General features: G+C 42.1%; 1 protein-coding gene and 1 long non-coding RNA gene across 3 annotated transcripts in view; one reads left to right on the forward strand and one right to left on the reverse strand.

The window, feature by feature from the left end:
• Window positions 1-17,703, forward strand: part of LOC117342068 — a 24,622-nt gene continuing 6,919 nt past the window's right edge. For both annotated transcript variants that reach the window (XR_004535743.1, XM_033904044.1), the window contains exons 1-3: window positions 1-342; window positions 1,608-1,721; window positions 8,620-8,728. Coding sequence is in view for 1 of the 2 variants with exons in the window: in XM_033904044.1 (XP_033759935.1) it covers window positions 1,634-1,721; window positions 8,620-8,728 (197 nt within the window). In the remaining variant the exon portion in view is untranslated. The remainder of the gene's footprint in view (window positions 343-1,607; window positions 1,722-8,619; window positions 8,729-17,703) is intronic.
• LOC117342069 overlaps window positions 8,950-17,703 on the reverse strand; it is a 24,142-nt gene continuing 15,388 nt past the window's right edge. The window contains exon 4 of the long non-coding RNA XR_004535744.1: window positions 8,950-10,212. This is a non-coding gene — a long non-coding RNA (uncharacterized LOC117342069). The remainder of the gene's footprint in view (window positions 10,213-17,703) is intronic.

Raw genomic sequence — 17,703 nt, forward strand, 5'->3', positions numbered from 1 at the left:
GGCTCGGCCTGTATGTACTTGCACACCTGTACAACTTACCTGTATAGTTCACCTGTACAAACATACCCTGAGCATTTTAGGGGCGGAGGGACGCCTTCACCCTAAATGTAACAGTTTCAGAAGCTTGCTTGTTCATCGTTCTTCATATGACCAAACATCACTAGAGGCTTAATCTTTGTATACATCGGTAAATAGATGACAAATCGTCAAACTAGATTTTCAAATATGGACACGTTATTAGTCACGTGAGTGAGTTTTTACCTTTGAAGAGACACCGATGAAGCTGCACGAACTATACCTTGACCATGGAAAGTCCACAGAACCAAACGTACATCTGACAAGGTAAGTAATTAACATACATACAAATTCTCTCAGTCTTACAGAGACCATTCGAACTTTGACCTGTGTGATACGATCGAAAGTCTGAAACACATTATTATAGATGTCGTCGATTTGTCAGCTTTATTGGTCCGGTGAAAGTGTCGGACAATTTAACTTATTATCATGATATTATGGAATGACGCAAAATTAATGATAGTTTATAAGTTGTTATATTTTTTCGAATCATAAATCGTGGTATGCTGACTATGCGTATAAAAGAAATATTTAAGACCAAGCATGCGCATTGTCCACTTTAAGGATATAAATACATATTACTTGTGTACAAAAGTACGTTTCATCAGATAATTGAGATAAAAACATTTGTCAAGTATTAACCAGAACATAACATAAAGTTCCTATGTTTTTATCGACGATGTTACCACAATCATAACGCTATAGATACCGTTATATGTCTACAATATATAGTTACGACCATATAAAGCCGCCCATACTCTGTACTTTATCAACTGTTATGCATCCGGCGTTCTTCATATGATTTGGGTGTATTTATATCACATTTATAGAACAAATCTAATAAAAGACACAATCTATGTAGAGCCACCTAGGAGTACAGTCAGACACTCCGATACCGTGTTTACTCATCGTTTTCGTCGAAGTACAGTATCTCCTACATTGTAGTTGAGTAAATCTATTTACAAGTACATTTAGTACAAGCAAATGTATGACTATTGTACAGTTCAGTAATATAATAAACGCTAGATTGCATTCCTTTTACATGAAAAAATGATTCAATCAAAAACATTCCAGCATACCCTATACAAGCATACCCTGTGCTATCATCTTCCCTTCCGATGTAGTCGGCTGTTTAAGGTTTCTTTGTGTGGTTGGGTTTTGAGTGATAAGTCCAGCTGAACACTATAGTTAATTGTTTTTATCTAAGTCACTTAGGAAACACTTCCTTGTGAACATCTATATATAGAGGTATTATCTCTTAACGTTTCCAATATATCGAAACCGTAGGATCGACAATATTGATGATAACGTTGTGTATAAATTTTGTTTTTCATAATTTTATGTATAAAACAATCTCGGTTATCACCCGTTGGTAAATTCAACGTTAATTTCCATCGATTGACTACTTCATATGACATTCGTTGACACAATTGAGACGTTTAACACCATATGATTGTCTTGTTGATAACACGTGTATCTACATCAAATTTGACAAAATAAACACACATTTGATTCTGATTTTTGTATTACAGATCTGATATCTGAGCTGGTAATCTCCATGTCGGTGTCGAATGCTACAACCGTATTTGACGTCACGTCGAGTTTACCATTCAACACAACCACGTCACACATGGCGGGGTCGCCAAGTAGGTAGTCAACAGGAATGGTCACTTTTACAGAAACAAATAAAAGAAACATTAAGAAGCCACTTTGTATGTCACAGGCAAGCAAATACATGTAATTTCCTAATAGTCGTTCCTCAGGTTATTTATATCCAAAAATGGAGTTCCAAAGTTTAAGGACTCGGTACACCGACAACTTACAGTTGTAGTTATGTTATGCTTTTATAACTGAGAAAAGGAATTATGGACCGGATCAATACCCACACTGTCTATGACGGACGCCTGTATCACCACACTACATGTAATGGGCCTGTTGTATCCCCACACTACATGTGTTGGACCTGTTGTATCCCCACACTACATGTAATGGGCCTGTTGTATCACCACACTACATGTGATAGGCCCCCTGTATCCCCACACTACATGTAATGGGCCTGTTGTATCCCCACACTACATGTAATGGGCCTGTTGTATCACCACACTACATGTGATAGGCCCCCTGTATCCCCACACTACATGTAATGGGCCTGTTGTATCCCCACACTACATGTGACGGGCCTGTTGTATCCCCACACTACATGTGACGGGCCTGTTGTATCCCCACACTACATGTAATGGGCCTGTTGTATCCCCACACTACATGTAATGGGCCTGTTGTATCCCCACACTACATGTAATGGGCCTGTTGTATCCCCACACTACATGTGATGGGCCTGTTGTATCCATACACTACATGTAATGGGCCTGTTGTATCCCCACACTACATGTGACGGGCCTGTTGTATCCCCACACTACATGTAATGGGCCTGTTGTATCCCCATACTACATGTAATGGGCCTGTTGTATCCCCACACTACATGTAATGGGCCTGTTGTATCCCCACACTACATGTGACGGGCCTGTTGTATCCCCACACTACATGTTATGGACCTGTTGTATCCCCACACTACATGTGACGGGCCTGTTGTATCCCCACACTACATGAAATGGGCCTGTTGTATCCCCACACTACATGTGATGGGCCTGTTGTATCCCCACACTACATGTGTAGGCCTGTTGTATCCCCACTCTACATGTGACGGGCCTGTTGTATCCCCACTCTACATGTGACGGGCCTGTTGTATCCCCACACTACATGTGACTGGCCTGTTGTATCCCCACACTACATGTGACGGACCTGTTGTATCCCCCACCCTACATGTGACGGGCCTGTTGTATCCCCACACTACATGTAATGGGCCTGTTGTATCCCCACACTACATGTAATGGGCCTGTTGTATCCCCACACTACATCTGATGGGCCTGTTGTATCCCCACTCTACATGTAATGGGCATGTTGTATCCCCACACTACATGTGACGGGCCTGTTGTATCCCCACACTACATGTGACGGGCCTGTTGTATCCCCACACTACATGTAATGGGCCTGTTGTATCCCCACACTACATGTGACGGGCCTGTTGTATCCCCACACTACATGTTATGGACCTGTTGTATCCCCACACTACATGTGACGGGCCTGTTGTATCCCCACACTACATGAAATGGGCCTGTTGTATCCCCACACTACATGTGATGGGCCTGTTGTATCCCCACACTACATGTGTAGGCCTGTTGTATCCCCACTCTACATGTGACGGGCCTGTTGTATCCCCACTCTACATGTGACGGGCCTGTTGTATCCCCACACTACATGTAATGGGCCTGTTGTATCCCCACACTACATGTGACGGGCCTGTTGTATCCCCACACTACATGTGACTGGCCTGTTGTATCCCCACACTACATGTGACGGACCTGTTGTATCCCCCACACTACATGTGACGGGCCTGTTGTATCCCCACACTACATGTAATGGGCCTGTTGTATCCCCACACTACATGTAATGGGCCTGTTGTATCCCCACACTACATGTGACGGGCCTGTTGTATCCCCACACTACATGTAATGGGCCTGTTGTATCCCAACTCTACATGTGATGGGCCTGTTATATCCCGACACTACATGTAATGGGCCTGTTGTATCACCACACTACATGTTATGGACCTGTTGTATCCCCCACACTACATGTAATGGGCCTGTTGTATCCCCACTCTACATGTAATGGGCATGTTGTATCCCCACACTACATGTGACGGGCCTGTTGTATCCCCACACTACATGTAATGGGCCTGTTGTATCCCCACACTACATGTAATGGGCCTGTTGTATCCCCACACTACATGTAATGGGCCTGTTGTATCCCCACACTACATGTGACGGGCCTGTTGTATCCCCACACTACATGTTATGGACCTGTTGTATCCCCACACTACATGTGACGGGCCTGTTGTATCCCCACACTACATGTGTAGGCCTGTTGTATCCCCACTCTACATGTGACGGGCCTGTTGTATCCCCACTCTACATGTGACGGGCCTGTTGTATCCCCACACTACATGTAATGGGCCTGTTGTATCCCCACACTACATGTGACGGGCCTGTTGTATCCCCACACTACATGTGACTGGCCTGTTGTATCCCCACACTACATGTGACGGACCTGTTGTATCCCCAACACTACATGTGACGGGCCTGTTGTATCCCCACACTACATGTAATGGGCCTGTTGTATCCCCACACTACATGTAATGGGCCTGTTGTATCCCCACACTACATGTGACGGGCCTGTTGTATCCCCACACTACATGTAATGGGCCTGTTGTATCCCAACTCTACATGTGATGGGCCTGTTGTATCCCGACACTACATGTAATGGGCCTGTTGTATCACCACACTACATGTTATGGACCTGTTGTATCCCCACACTACATGTAATGGGCCCCCTGTATCCCCACACTACATGTGACGGGCCTGTTGTATCCCCCACACTACATGTGACTGGCCTGTTGTATCCCCACACTACATGTAATGGACCTGTTGTATCCCCACACTACATGTGACGGGCCTGTTGTATCCCCACACTACATGTGACGGGCCTGTTGTATCCCCACACTACATGTGATGGGCCCCCTGTATCCCCACACTACATGTGACGGGCCTGTTGTATCCCCACACTACATGTGATGGGCCCCCTGTATTCCCACACTACATGTGATGGGCCCCCTTTATCCCCACACTACATGTGACGGGCCAGTTGTATCCCCACACTACATGTGATGGCCCCACTGTATCCCGACACTACATGTGATGGGTCTGTTGTATCCCCACCCTACATGTGATGGGCCTGTTGTATCCCCACCCTACATGTGATGGGCCTGTTGTATCCCCACACTACATGTGATGGGCCTGTTGTATCCCCACACTACATCTGACGGGCCTGTTGTATCACCACACTACATGTGACGGGCCTGTTGTATCCCCACACTACATGTGACGGGCCTGTTGTATCCCCACACTACATGTGACGGGCCTGTTGTATCCCCACACTACATGTGACGGGCCTGTTGTATCCCCACACTACATGTGATGGGCCTGTTGTATCCCCACACTACATGTAATGGGCCCCCTGTATCCCCACACTACATGTGACGGACCTGTTGTATCCCCACACTACATGTGACGGGCCTGTTGTATCCCCACACTACATGTGATGGGCCTGTTGTATCCCCATACTACATGTGACGGGCCTGTTGTATCCCCACACTACATGTAATGGGCCTGTTGTATCCCCACACTACATGTGACGGGCCTGTTGTATCCCCTCACTACATGTCATGGGCCTGTTGTATCCCCACACTACATGTAATGGGCCTGTTTTATCCCCACACTACAGGTAATGGGCCTGTTGTATCCCCACACTACATGTGACGGGCCTGTTGTATCCCCACTCTATATGTGACGGGCCTGTTGTATCCCCACACTACATGTAATGGGCGTGTTGTATCCCCACACTACATGTGACGAGCCTGTTGTATCCCCACACTACATGTAATGGGCGTGTTGTATCCCCACTCTACATGTGACGGGCCTGTTGTATCCCCACACTACATGTGATGGGCCTGTTGTATCCCCACACTACATGTGACGAGCCCCCTGTATCCCCACACTACATGTAATGGGCCCCTGTATCCCCACCCTACATGTGATGGGCCTGTTGTATCCCCACACTACATGTAATGGGCCTGTTGTATCCCCACACTTCAGGTAATGGGCCTGTTGTATCCCCACACTACATGTGACGGGCCTGTTGTATCCCCACACTACATGTAATGGGCCTGTTGTATCCCCACACTACATGTGATGGGCCTGTTGTATCCCCACACTACATGTGATGGGCCTGTTGTATCCCCACACTACATGTAATGGGCCTGTCGTATCCCCACACTACATGTGACGGGCCTGTTGTATCCCCACACTACATGTAATGGGCCTGTTGTATCCCCACACTACATGTGACGGGCCTGTTGTATCCCCCACACTACATGTGACTGGCCTGTTGTATCCCCACACTACATGTGACGGGCCTGTTGTATCCCCACACTACATGTGACGGGCCTGTTGTATCCCCCACACTACATGTGACTGGCCTGTTGTATCCCCACACTACATGTGACGGGCCTGTTGTATCCCCACACTACATGTGACGGGCCTGTTGTATCCCCCACACTACATGTGACGGGCCTGTTGTATCCCCACACTACATGTGACGGGCCTGTTGTATCCCCACACTACATGTGATGGGCCTGTTGTATCCCCACACTACATGTGACTGGCCTGTTGTATCCCCCACACTACATGTGACTGGCCTGTTGTATCCCCCACACTACTTGTGACTGGCCTGTTGTATCCCCCACACTACATGTAATGGGCCTGTTGTATCCCCACACTACATGTGACGGGCCTGTTGTATCCCCACACTACATGTAACGGGCCTGTTGTATCCCCACACTACATGTGACGGGCCTGTTGTATCCCCACACTACATGTGATAGGCCTGTTGTATCCCTACACTACATGTGACGGGCCTGTTGTATCCCCACACTACATGTGATGGGCCTGTTGTATCCCCACACTACATGTGACGGGCCTGTTGTATCCCCACACTACATGTGACGGGCCTGTTGTATCCCCACACTACATGTGACGGGCCTGTTGTATCCCCACACTACATGTGATGGGCCTGTTGTATCCCCACACTACATGTAATGGGCCCCCTGTATCCCCACACTACATGTGACTTGCCTGTTGTATCCCCACACTACATGTGACGGGCCTGTTGTATCCCCACACTACATCTGATGGGCCTGTTGTATCCCCATACTACATGTGACGAGCCTGTTGTATCCCCACACTACATGTAATGGGTCTGTTGTATCCCCACATTACATGTGACGGGCCTGTTGTATCCCCTCACTACATGTCATGGGCCTGTTGTATCCCCACACTACATGTAATGGGCCTGTTTTATCCCCACACTACAGGTAATGGGCCTGTTGTATCCCCACACTACATGTGATGGGCCTGTTGTATCCCCACACTACATGTGACGGGCCTGTTGTATCCCCCACACTACATGTGACGGGCCTGTTGTATCCCCACACTACATGTGACGGGCCTGTTGTATCCCCCACACTACATGTGACGGGCCTGTTGTATCCCCCACACTACATGTAATGGACCTGTTGTATCCCCACACTACATGTAACGGGCCTGTTGTATCCCCACACTACATGTGACTGGGCCTGTTGTATCCCCACACTACATGTAACGGGCCTGTTGTATCCCCACACTACATGTGACGGGCCTGTTGTATCCCCACACTACATGTGACTGGCCTGTTGTATCCCCACACTACATGTGACGGGCCTGTTGTATCCCCACACTACATGTGACGGGCCCCTGTATCCCCACACTACATGTGACGGGCCTGTTGTATCCCCACACTACATGTAATGGGCCTGTTGTATCCCCACACTACATGTGACGGGCCTGTTGTATCCCCACACTACATGTGACGGGCCCCCTGTATCCCCACACTACATGTGACGGGCCTGTTGTATCCCCACACTACATGTAATGGGCCTGTTGTATCCCCACACTACATGTAACGGGCCTGTTGTATCCCCACACTACATGTAACGGGCCTGTTGTATCCCCACACTACATGTGACGGGCCCCCTGTATCCCCACACTACATGTGATGGGCCTGTTGTATCCCCACACTACATGTGATGGGCCTGTTGTATCCCCACACTACATGTGACGGGCCTGTTGTATCCCCCACACTACATGTGACTGGCCTGTTGTATCCCCACACTACATGTGACGGGCCTGTTGTATCCCCACACTACATGTTTGTGTTATGAGTTATGTATAGACCTCTGTACATTCCGATGTTTTCCTTGGTTAAATCACTGAGGAGACCGATGTTGATAGAGAGACACTGACACATGAAAACTGAAAGACGACTGAGAGAGGACAGGCAAGAAAGAATGTAAAAGATAACATCAATTTAAGATGTTGCAACGGGGACAACCGTTCAATTTCGGCCGCTTTAATGTCATTCTGAGGGGGAAATGTGTAAGTCTCCTCATGAGATCAGTATGGAGTGGATTCAATAGGCCCCACATACCAGGTCTCTGATATCTGATAAGCATAACCTGGTCTTACAGACCTCCAATTAGTCGCCTCCTAAGAAATGCGGCGATATAGGCCCAACAGTCATTTCCCGTCATACATGGGCAATGATCATGCCTGTTGCGAGGATATTTTTAAAACACTGCAAAATAAATAATCTTAACAGATTCATACTGAAACAGGAGAAGAAGGAAATTAGAGACCTTCTCTGATGTGTTATATAAATATTTTGCACTGTTCACTGCGATGTTAGTGTTTGTATTGACTCGATCCCACAAGCTTCGTTTATTACAAAATAAAACACAAAACTGTATTTATTCCATGTGTGTTTGTTCAATTTAAGATGGCGACAAGTCGAGTGGTGTTCTTCAGGCGACTGTCCTGGCGGTTGTGGCAGTTTTAATAGTCGTCCTGGCAGCCATTGGCTGTACCTACATGTACCGCTCAAAAAGGTAATATATGCATTCTTTCGGACTTCCTGATGGGAAAACTACGATGGCCGATATCAGCCGTCACGTTACTCGCATTTATGCGATGCGAGTAACCTGACATAGTAAAAATCACATGACAGGTTACTAGCATGTGATGCGAGTAACTGTACACAGTCGCGAATGAGATGACTGTACACTTAAAAAACCCATTAACATTCCAGAGTATAGGTTGTTGTTTTTTTTATTCTTACAAAACATCTTTTATTCGGTCATCATCTTTTCTATACAACAAATAATGTATTAGATTTACATGATCATTGATCAGTTTAAATTTCATCTACATATTTTACACCATAAATTAAGGAAAGAAAAAAAATATTAGTGACTTAAAAACCTTGTTTTGTGTTGTATCCCGTGTTCCCCCTGTTGATATATCAATGTGTATCTGAGGTTTATAATTAATGACATCATAGTTCTATGTTTGTGGTCCAGATATTCCACCCTATATGATTTGTGCTTTTTTAGTAATCGGAAATTTAGACAAAACTAAAATACAAATGTACAGAATTATATACATGAAATGAGATAAGTTAAGAATAAAATCTCATGTCGGCAAACCATGACACTTATGTACATAAATTGAACAATGAGAGTTAATTTGTCATTTGCGTCATAATGGTGATTCAGGAAATTTGCTAGGAAAGACTAAACCATGTACCTGCATGTTATTATTATTCTCAACCATTCCCATTTATACAGGGACTAGCTCTCACTTTTTGACTTAGCGACATCCTATGGAGGATGAATTAAATAGGGAGGGCTTATGATGTAACACCATGCTATATCACACCAACATCATTTCCTACATCTTCTGTATGACCGTTTTATGACCTGATGTCAAACGTTACATTTACATTGTTCAAAGAAATATGTTGTTCTATAAAGGCAGAACAATGCTATGCAAAATTGCACAAGGCAGACACACTTAGATTAACACTCAACTGATATTAATATTTTGATCTTGACACAATTCATCTTTACATGTATGGATTTAAATCAAATTGTATTATCTCATGATTTTGCCTGGATTATTAATAGATCTATGAAAGCCAGACCAAGTGGTAAAATATTTGAAGCTCCAGTTCTGAACACAGTTCATGTTGACATGTACAGGAGCTAGACTAAAAAAGTTAACATTTACAACAAAATGTTTTAAATGTACAACATTAAATGATGCAACAGAACTCGTACACACCAATACTACATGTCACTGTCAATACGTTAATTATGTTGTCCGTGCAGGATGGAGTCCCCATGGCAAAAATCGAAAGTTACATACTCCTTCATTCTACATCTTCTGATCCACTTCATCCCAGAGACAACATATGCACTGTCTGCAGGACTTCATTTCAGTCAATCACATCAGCCGCAACACAAGCATATTTTTCCCTGGCATTCATTTAATGTCCAGAGAATTTAAGAAGTCAAACTGTTAATGTTTGCGACTGATTTATGATTGATGATTTATGCTAGTAACCTGTCATGTGATTTTTACTATGTCAGGTTACTCGCATCACATAAATGCGAGTAACGTGACGGCTGATATCGGCCATCGTAGAAAACATATGTTTAAGTACAGACGGCAGTATGAATAAAGACCTTACCACAGAGATAATGTAATAATATAGCGTACGATTCCTCCCCGAACTGAGATCACTATCTGTCCGTCCTTAGCCTTGTTCTATCAATGATAACACTGGCTTTTGTCAGCTGACCGACGTTGTTTGGGGAGACGGGTGCGTTTTCTGACACCCTGCTAAACTGCATGAAAAAAGGAGATTATTGATAACTTTGTCAATAAAGTTGAAAGGATAAATTTCGTTTAATTCAAGTTTAATTTGAAAGGAAATTCTTAAAAAGGTAAACAAAATAAGATTTGAAATGATGATCAATAATTACCAGGTTAGGAAAGTCAGTACAGATGAAAGGAATAATTTCAATGACACATTTAGTGTTAGGAAAAATACTAAAATCAAGTGATAGTTTGTTGATTTAAAAAAAAATCCTGGAAAAGTTTAAAAGTGCCGTTTCCTTAAACAAAACTTTACATTCAAATACAGTCAAACCTCGTTAACTCGAAGTCGTCGGGATCGTGAAAAAACTTCGAGTTATCCGAGTCTTCCAGTTAACCGAGTTTCAAGGTAGACGTGTTGGTATATTATATCTATAAAAATCATTTACATACATCAGAGACTTATAGGTCTCTGCATATAAACGCATCCTTAACAGAAACACGCCTATTTGATTTCAAATACTAATTATAGCAAAATCGTATTTATTATTTATGCTAGAAACGACATTTCTAAAAAGTAAATTATATATGATACAACACTATCATATCGTTTTGAAATCAAGTAAGCCAGTATATTTGTGATTGGGAGTCGTGTCCGACATGCCATTTCTAAGGAGTGAAAGACGAGAAGATTAACAAAACAATTTATCACTTTAAAATCTATTTAAATAATTTCTATCGGGGTACAAAAATTATATTATCGTTAAAAATCATAAAAAACCAATATACGAAGTCTGCGGCAAATAATACATACACAAATGTATCGGCACAGATCACGTGTTGACAAGTGCAGTAGCAGCAGGACATGCACAGTTTATCACAGTTTGATCAGAAACGAAGTCCTGGAATTAATTCACAAGTTACGTATACCCGGCCATAGTTGTGATTTCAGGTGTGTCGGATAGTTCCGCCTGAACGCACATGGTGACCTAGACAGCTGTACAGAGACGCCAGCTTTGGGTGTAACTTGGGTATAATCTTGGGTGTATCTCTGAACGCCAACATTTTGAAATTATAACTGTTTTTTTTTCCAAAAAATTGTTTAATGAGATAAATGAAATAGTTAAATATGTACAGCTTTATATAGAAAAGAGTGTCCAAACAGCAATATACATATATACACTCTGTACATATAGGTTGAGTGCACATTCGTTGAATTTTGATACTGGTAGATACGCCATGTGAAAGTTATTAAGATGTAGATGAAAATCATCTTATATTGTTGTGTCAAACTTATTCAGAATCAAGAGCGACATATTTCAATTCATACCTGTACCATCATGTGCACGGTACATTGTACATATATAATTATTCTACATAAATGTAAACTAAGGGTATGTGATTGATTACCCTGAATCCATGCATATCAATAAGTATACATATATGCACATATATAGAGAGAGATGTCATGTTAAGAAAGAAACTTGTACGTACATCAAACATTATTTTATTATTACCATATCGTAAGAGTACAAAATATTATGTAACATACTATGCTAAACTCAACTTACCGTAAACAAGTGAATTATAAAAGCCTATCACTTCTATATAATCCATAGCAAATATTTGTGTACAAATATATATAATTTGTGGCTGTATGTTATGCCATGCTACAAAAGCCAAGATACATGTATATACGGTGCACTATTATTAACACATGATATCAACATCGTGTTTTGCGTGCGCAATTGTTTTCGGCTTGAATTATTTTACACGGGCTGACCGTTCTTTTTATTTTTAGGTCATCTGACCCGAAGGGTCAGGATGAACTATAGCCATCATGCTTCGTCCGTCGTCGTCCGCCGTCCGCCGTGCGCCGTGCGCCGTCCGTAAACTTTTCACATTTCAATCTTCTTCTCAAGTTCCACCAGTGAGATTAAGCTAAAACTTGCCAGAAATTATCCTGAGATGGTCCTGACCAAGTGTTGTTATTTTTCGGGTCGGTCCGAAATCCAAGATGGCCGCCATAGTCGCCATTTTGAAAACACATTTTAAACTTCTTCTCACGTTCCATCAGTGTTATTGAGCTGAAACTTGCCTGAAATGATCCTGATATGATCCCAACCAAGTGTTGTTATTTTTCGGGTCGGTCCGAAATCCAAGATGGCCGCCGTGGCTGCCATCTTGAAAAACACATTTTAAACTTCTTCTCAAGTTCCACTATTGCTGTTTGGCTGAAACTTGCCTGAAATGATCCTGAGATGATCCCCACCAAGTGTTGCTATTTTTCGGGTCGGTCCGAAATCCAAGATGGCCGCCGTGGCCGCCATCTTGAAAAACACATTTTAAACTTCTTCTCAAGTTCCACCAGTGCTATTGAACTGAAACTTGCTTGAAATGATCCTGATATGATCCCGACCAAGTGTTGTTATTTTTCGGGCCGGTCCGAAATCCAAGATGGCCGCCATAGCCGCCATCTTTAAAAACACGTTTTAAACTTCTTTTCAAGTTCCACCAGTGCTATTGAGCTGGAAATGGGTAAGGATGTCGAGGAAGGCGAGCCAACATAGTGTTGTTATTGTTTTGGCCTCGTAAAAACTTTGACATGGCAGCAATGGTGGCCATTTTGTAACATGATTGCGCAATCATGGTTTTCCTGAACAACACCTATTTCAAACTTCTTCTCAAATTCCACCGGTGGGATTCAGCTCTAACTTACCAGAAATGATCCTGAGATGGTCCTAACCAAGTGTTGTTATTTTTCGGGTCGGTCCGAAATCCAAGATGGCCACCATAGCCGCCATTTTGAACAAAACATTTTAAACTTCTTCTCACGTTCCATCAGTGCTATTAAGCTGAAACTTGCCTGAAATGATCCTGATATGATCCCGACCAAGTGTTGTTATTTTTCGGGCCAGTCCGAAATCCAAGATGGCCGCCGTGGCCGCCATCTTGAAAAACACATTTTAAACTTCTTCTCAAGTTCCACCAGTGCTATTGAGTTGAAACTTGCCTGAAATGATCCTGATATGATCCCAACCAAGTGTTGTTATTTTTCGGGCCGGTCCGAAATCCAAGATGGCCGCCGTGGCCGCCATCTTGAAAAACACATTTTAAACTTCTTCTCAAGTTCCACCAGTGCTATTGAGTTGAAACTTGCCTGAAATGATCCTGATATGATCCCAACCAAGTGTTGTTATATTTCGGGTCGGTCCGAAATCCAAGATGGCCGCCATAGCCGCCATCTTGAAAAACACATTTTAAACTTCTTCTCAAGTTCCACTATTGCTGTTTGGCTGAAACGTGCCTGAAATGATCCTGAGATGATCCCCACCAAGTGTTGCTATTTTTCGGGTCGGTCCAAAATCCAAGATGGCCGCCATAGCCACCATCTTGAAAAACACAGTTTAAACTTCTTCTCAAGTTCCACCAATGCTATTGAGCTGAAACTTGCCTGAAATGATCCTGATATGATCCCAACCAAGTGTTGTTATTTTTCGGGTCGGTCCGAAATCCAAGATGGCCGCCATAGCCGCCATCTTGAAAAACACATTTTAAACTTCTTCTCCAGTTCCATTGGTGCCATTGAGCTGGAAATGAGTGAGGATGTCGAGGAAGGCGAGCCAACATAGTGTTGTTATTTTTTTGGCCTCGTAAAAACTTTGACATGGCAGCAAAGGCGGCCATTTTGTAACATGATTGCGCAATCATGGTTTTCCTGAACAACACCTATTTCAAACTTTTTCTCAAATTCCACCGGTGGGATTCAGCTCTAACTTACCAGAAATGATCCTGAGATGGTCCTTACCAAGTGTTGTTATTTATCGGGTCCGTCAGAAATCCACGATGGCCACCATGGCAGCCATCTTGAAAAACACATTTTAAACTTCTTCTCCAGTTCCACTGGTGCCATTGAGCTGGAAATTGGTGATGATGTTAAGGAAGGAGGGCCAACAAAGTGTTGTTATTTTATCGGCCTCGTAAAAACTTTGACATGGCAGCAATGGCGGCCATTTTGTAACATGATTGCGCAATCATGGTTTTCCTGAACAACACCTATTTCAACCTTCTTCTCAAATTCCACCGGTGGGATTCAGCTCTAACTTACCAGATATTATCTTTAGATGGTCCAGACCAAGTGTCGTTATCTATTGGGTCGGTCAGAAATCCAAGATGGCCACCATGGCCAACAGTGCCACTATATACTTGCTAGAGAGAATACATACTACAATAATATAAGGGTTTTAATTTAGAGTCAGATGACCGTTAAGGCCCCTGGGCCTCTTGTTCCTATATAATAGCATGGCTCTAATTTAGAAGTACGAATTATTTCGATCAGCTAAGTCTATATGCAAGCGATCGGGTAAATCACAGGGGCTTGTTGAGTCCACCGTTGTTTTTGACATATTTCTTATTGCTGTCCAGTTGTTTATATCCCTATCAAGTCGATACAACTATTAGGCTTATCTACTCCTTATATTTATGGATTGTTTTGATTTTTATTGTGTGCAACAAGTAACTATGAAGTGTTTGATGTAGGACCTTTTATGTTTCGTTATTCGAAGGTCCTGTGATAATTTCAAGCGTCTCAGGCACATTGATGAGTCATTATCACTTCCGCTTCCGTTATTGTAGTATCGTGTTTATTTAAGAAATAATTAACGATGATTCGTGTATTGTTGCAGGATATACAACGAGGACGAGGATATTGCCTGCGTTAATAATTTAATTGCAAAATATCTTCGTCCTCGTTGTATATCCTGCAACAATACACGATTCAAAGTTGATTATTTCTATTCTACCATGTACTGAGAAAACCTTGAAATTTATTTCTTGAGTATTGCATTATTTGCTGATGAAATATACAGGTAATACAGTACTACGATCAAGAGCATATATCATATGGCATTGATTTTGAAAATTAAAAAGAACAAGAAATATCTTTAAAAAAGATAAACGGCATCGTTTTAATGCTGGTGGTGATAATGTAAAACTACTGGTGAAAGAAATTAACGAACTACATTGTAATTAATAAATGCGCAGTTTCAGCACGGATAACAAAATTATATCAGTTTGAATCATTTTTGGTGATAATAAGACTGCAAATGTGTCATTTGAATAGATGCATCCACTTATTCAGCTTGCATTCAATTTAAAAGGGACATCACGGTAAAAACGTGGCAATTTTCACTGAATGTAGGCGTTTTGTTCCTTTCCAGTTATGTTTCTGTGCTGTTCCAATGTTCACAGTCAATCCCTATGTCCAGCTTGACCACTCGATTTAGTTGTGAATCCCCCTCTAAATTTAGCGCGGAAATTATTTTTAGATCATTACGTGACTGTTTTGAAATCGTGGCAACACAAACACACGATAGTTTACAAGGCGATATCTTTATTCCATCTGGGTTAGTTGGATAACTATATTATACACAGTGGTTTAAATGTTAAATAACACGTTCTGTAAATATTACGGCACACATATTTATGTGTAAATAAGTGTAAACACTGTTCATATAGTATTGTGACAGTAGCGATGTACTGGTACAGACTGTATTTGTGTAAATATTACCGAGATTATCATGACCTACTATCAAACAATCAAGCAGAATACGAGCGGCGTCCGTATTACTGCTGTTTTCATGTTTGAACTGTTACAATCTATTGTACTGCTTCCCAAGTTTAATTCTAGGATTGTGTTTGACCCATTTTCCTATTATTCTCTTCATTGCGGAAGCTGTTATAGTTTTCAACCGCAGTCGATTCACATTGGAAGCCATTTTTGTTTCCGTATATGTCACAACATTTGCATATTCAGAGTGATAACCTTTTGATAATTGATGTTTTTATGTATATACGTCATCAAATTCCAATGGTCATTGTTCAGAAGGTTATTTTTTTTAAAGATATACCCAATAATATGATACAAAATACAAAATAAATATTGGTTTACCGTGAGGTCCCTTTAACTTTGTTTCGTTTTTAACTGTATATTTGCATTTTGCATTGACCGCTACATTGACCAATCACATACTTCATCTTGACCAGAACGCCACCTGTCGCGTCATATCCGAGGCCAAAACAAAATTAGACGGCTATGCCGAAAAAAAAAGAATTAAAAAAAAAAAGAAAAAAAGGGGGGCCTCCGTAGGATTCGAACTCGCGTCGTGATAAAAATTATTGAAAGACTAACCCATTAGCCCACTCGGCTATAGTAACCTTTTATAAGACGGGTGCATATTAGATATATAAAATTGTAACAGCCGTGACTCACGACCGTGTATTATTGGCACGAGCGTGGGTTATTGGAAAATAATACATGGTTTTAAACCAATCAAAACTGGCGTTGCATAGCAAACATGGTAGAATATGTGTTTTGAGTGTGTGTGTGAAAGATGTGCTGTCCCACATGTGTTTTTGTCCCTTTCCATTCGTGCTCACTGATTATTCATATGTCTTGTCTGAAGAAGCCTCCTGTAGCTGTATGATCGACCGAAACCACCATTTCCGACCTTTCCTGATCACCGACAATGGGTGGACCTAGAACAGATGCCTGGGTGCACGTGGTAACGGTTGATCATTTATATTTCCTCAAACGATTTCTCTTCAGGGAATTTTGCCATAGCTTGTACTATTCTTACCTACAACTACGATGTTTCTTTACTAATATATCATATTTTCTTGTTTCACATTTCTTAGTCTTATCATGTTGTCATGACATTGAGAGTAACCCTGGTCCCATATCAAATCTAAACTTGGTTCACGTTAATGTCCGTTCTCTTAGAAACAAAATCTCACTTATAGAAGCTGAATTGGAAAATAACGATATTATATGCATCACCGAAACTCACTTACATCCCCAAATACCTGATCATGACATTCGATTACAACATTTTAATCCTATTCCTCTAAGAAAAGACAGAACTACTGGCCCGGGGGGTGGGGTTATAATTTATCATAAAGATACAGTTGTAACAAAAAGAAGATTTGAATTGGAAAGAGATGACGTTGAATTGATTTGGTTAGAGGTATTGTTAAATAATCATAAATTTCTTCTCGGATGTATTTATAGACCAGAGAGCAACATTGAATATTGGACTAAACTAGACGATACATTAACCAGAGCCACTGATACATCATTAGATGTGGTACTAACAGGTGATATTAATATTGATATGTTAACTATACCACTTAATGAACATTTATC

Source organism: Pecten maximus, chromosome 14, assembly GCF_902652985.1.
Source record: "Pecten maximus chromosome 14, xPecMax1.1, whole genome shotgun sequence".
In the NCBI taxonomy this organism is placed as follows: Eukaryota; Metazoa; Mollusca; class Bivalvia; order Pectinida; family Pectinidae; genus Pecten; species Pecten maximus.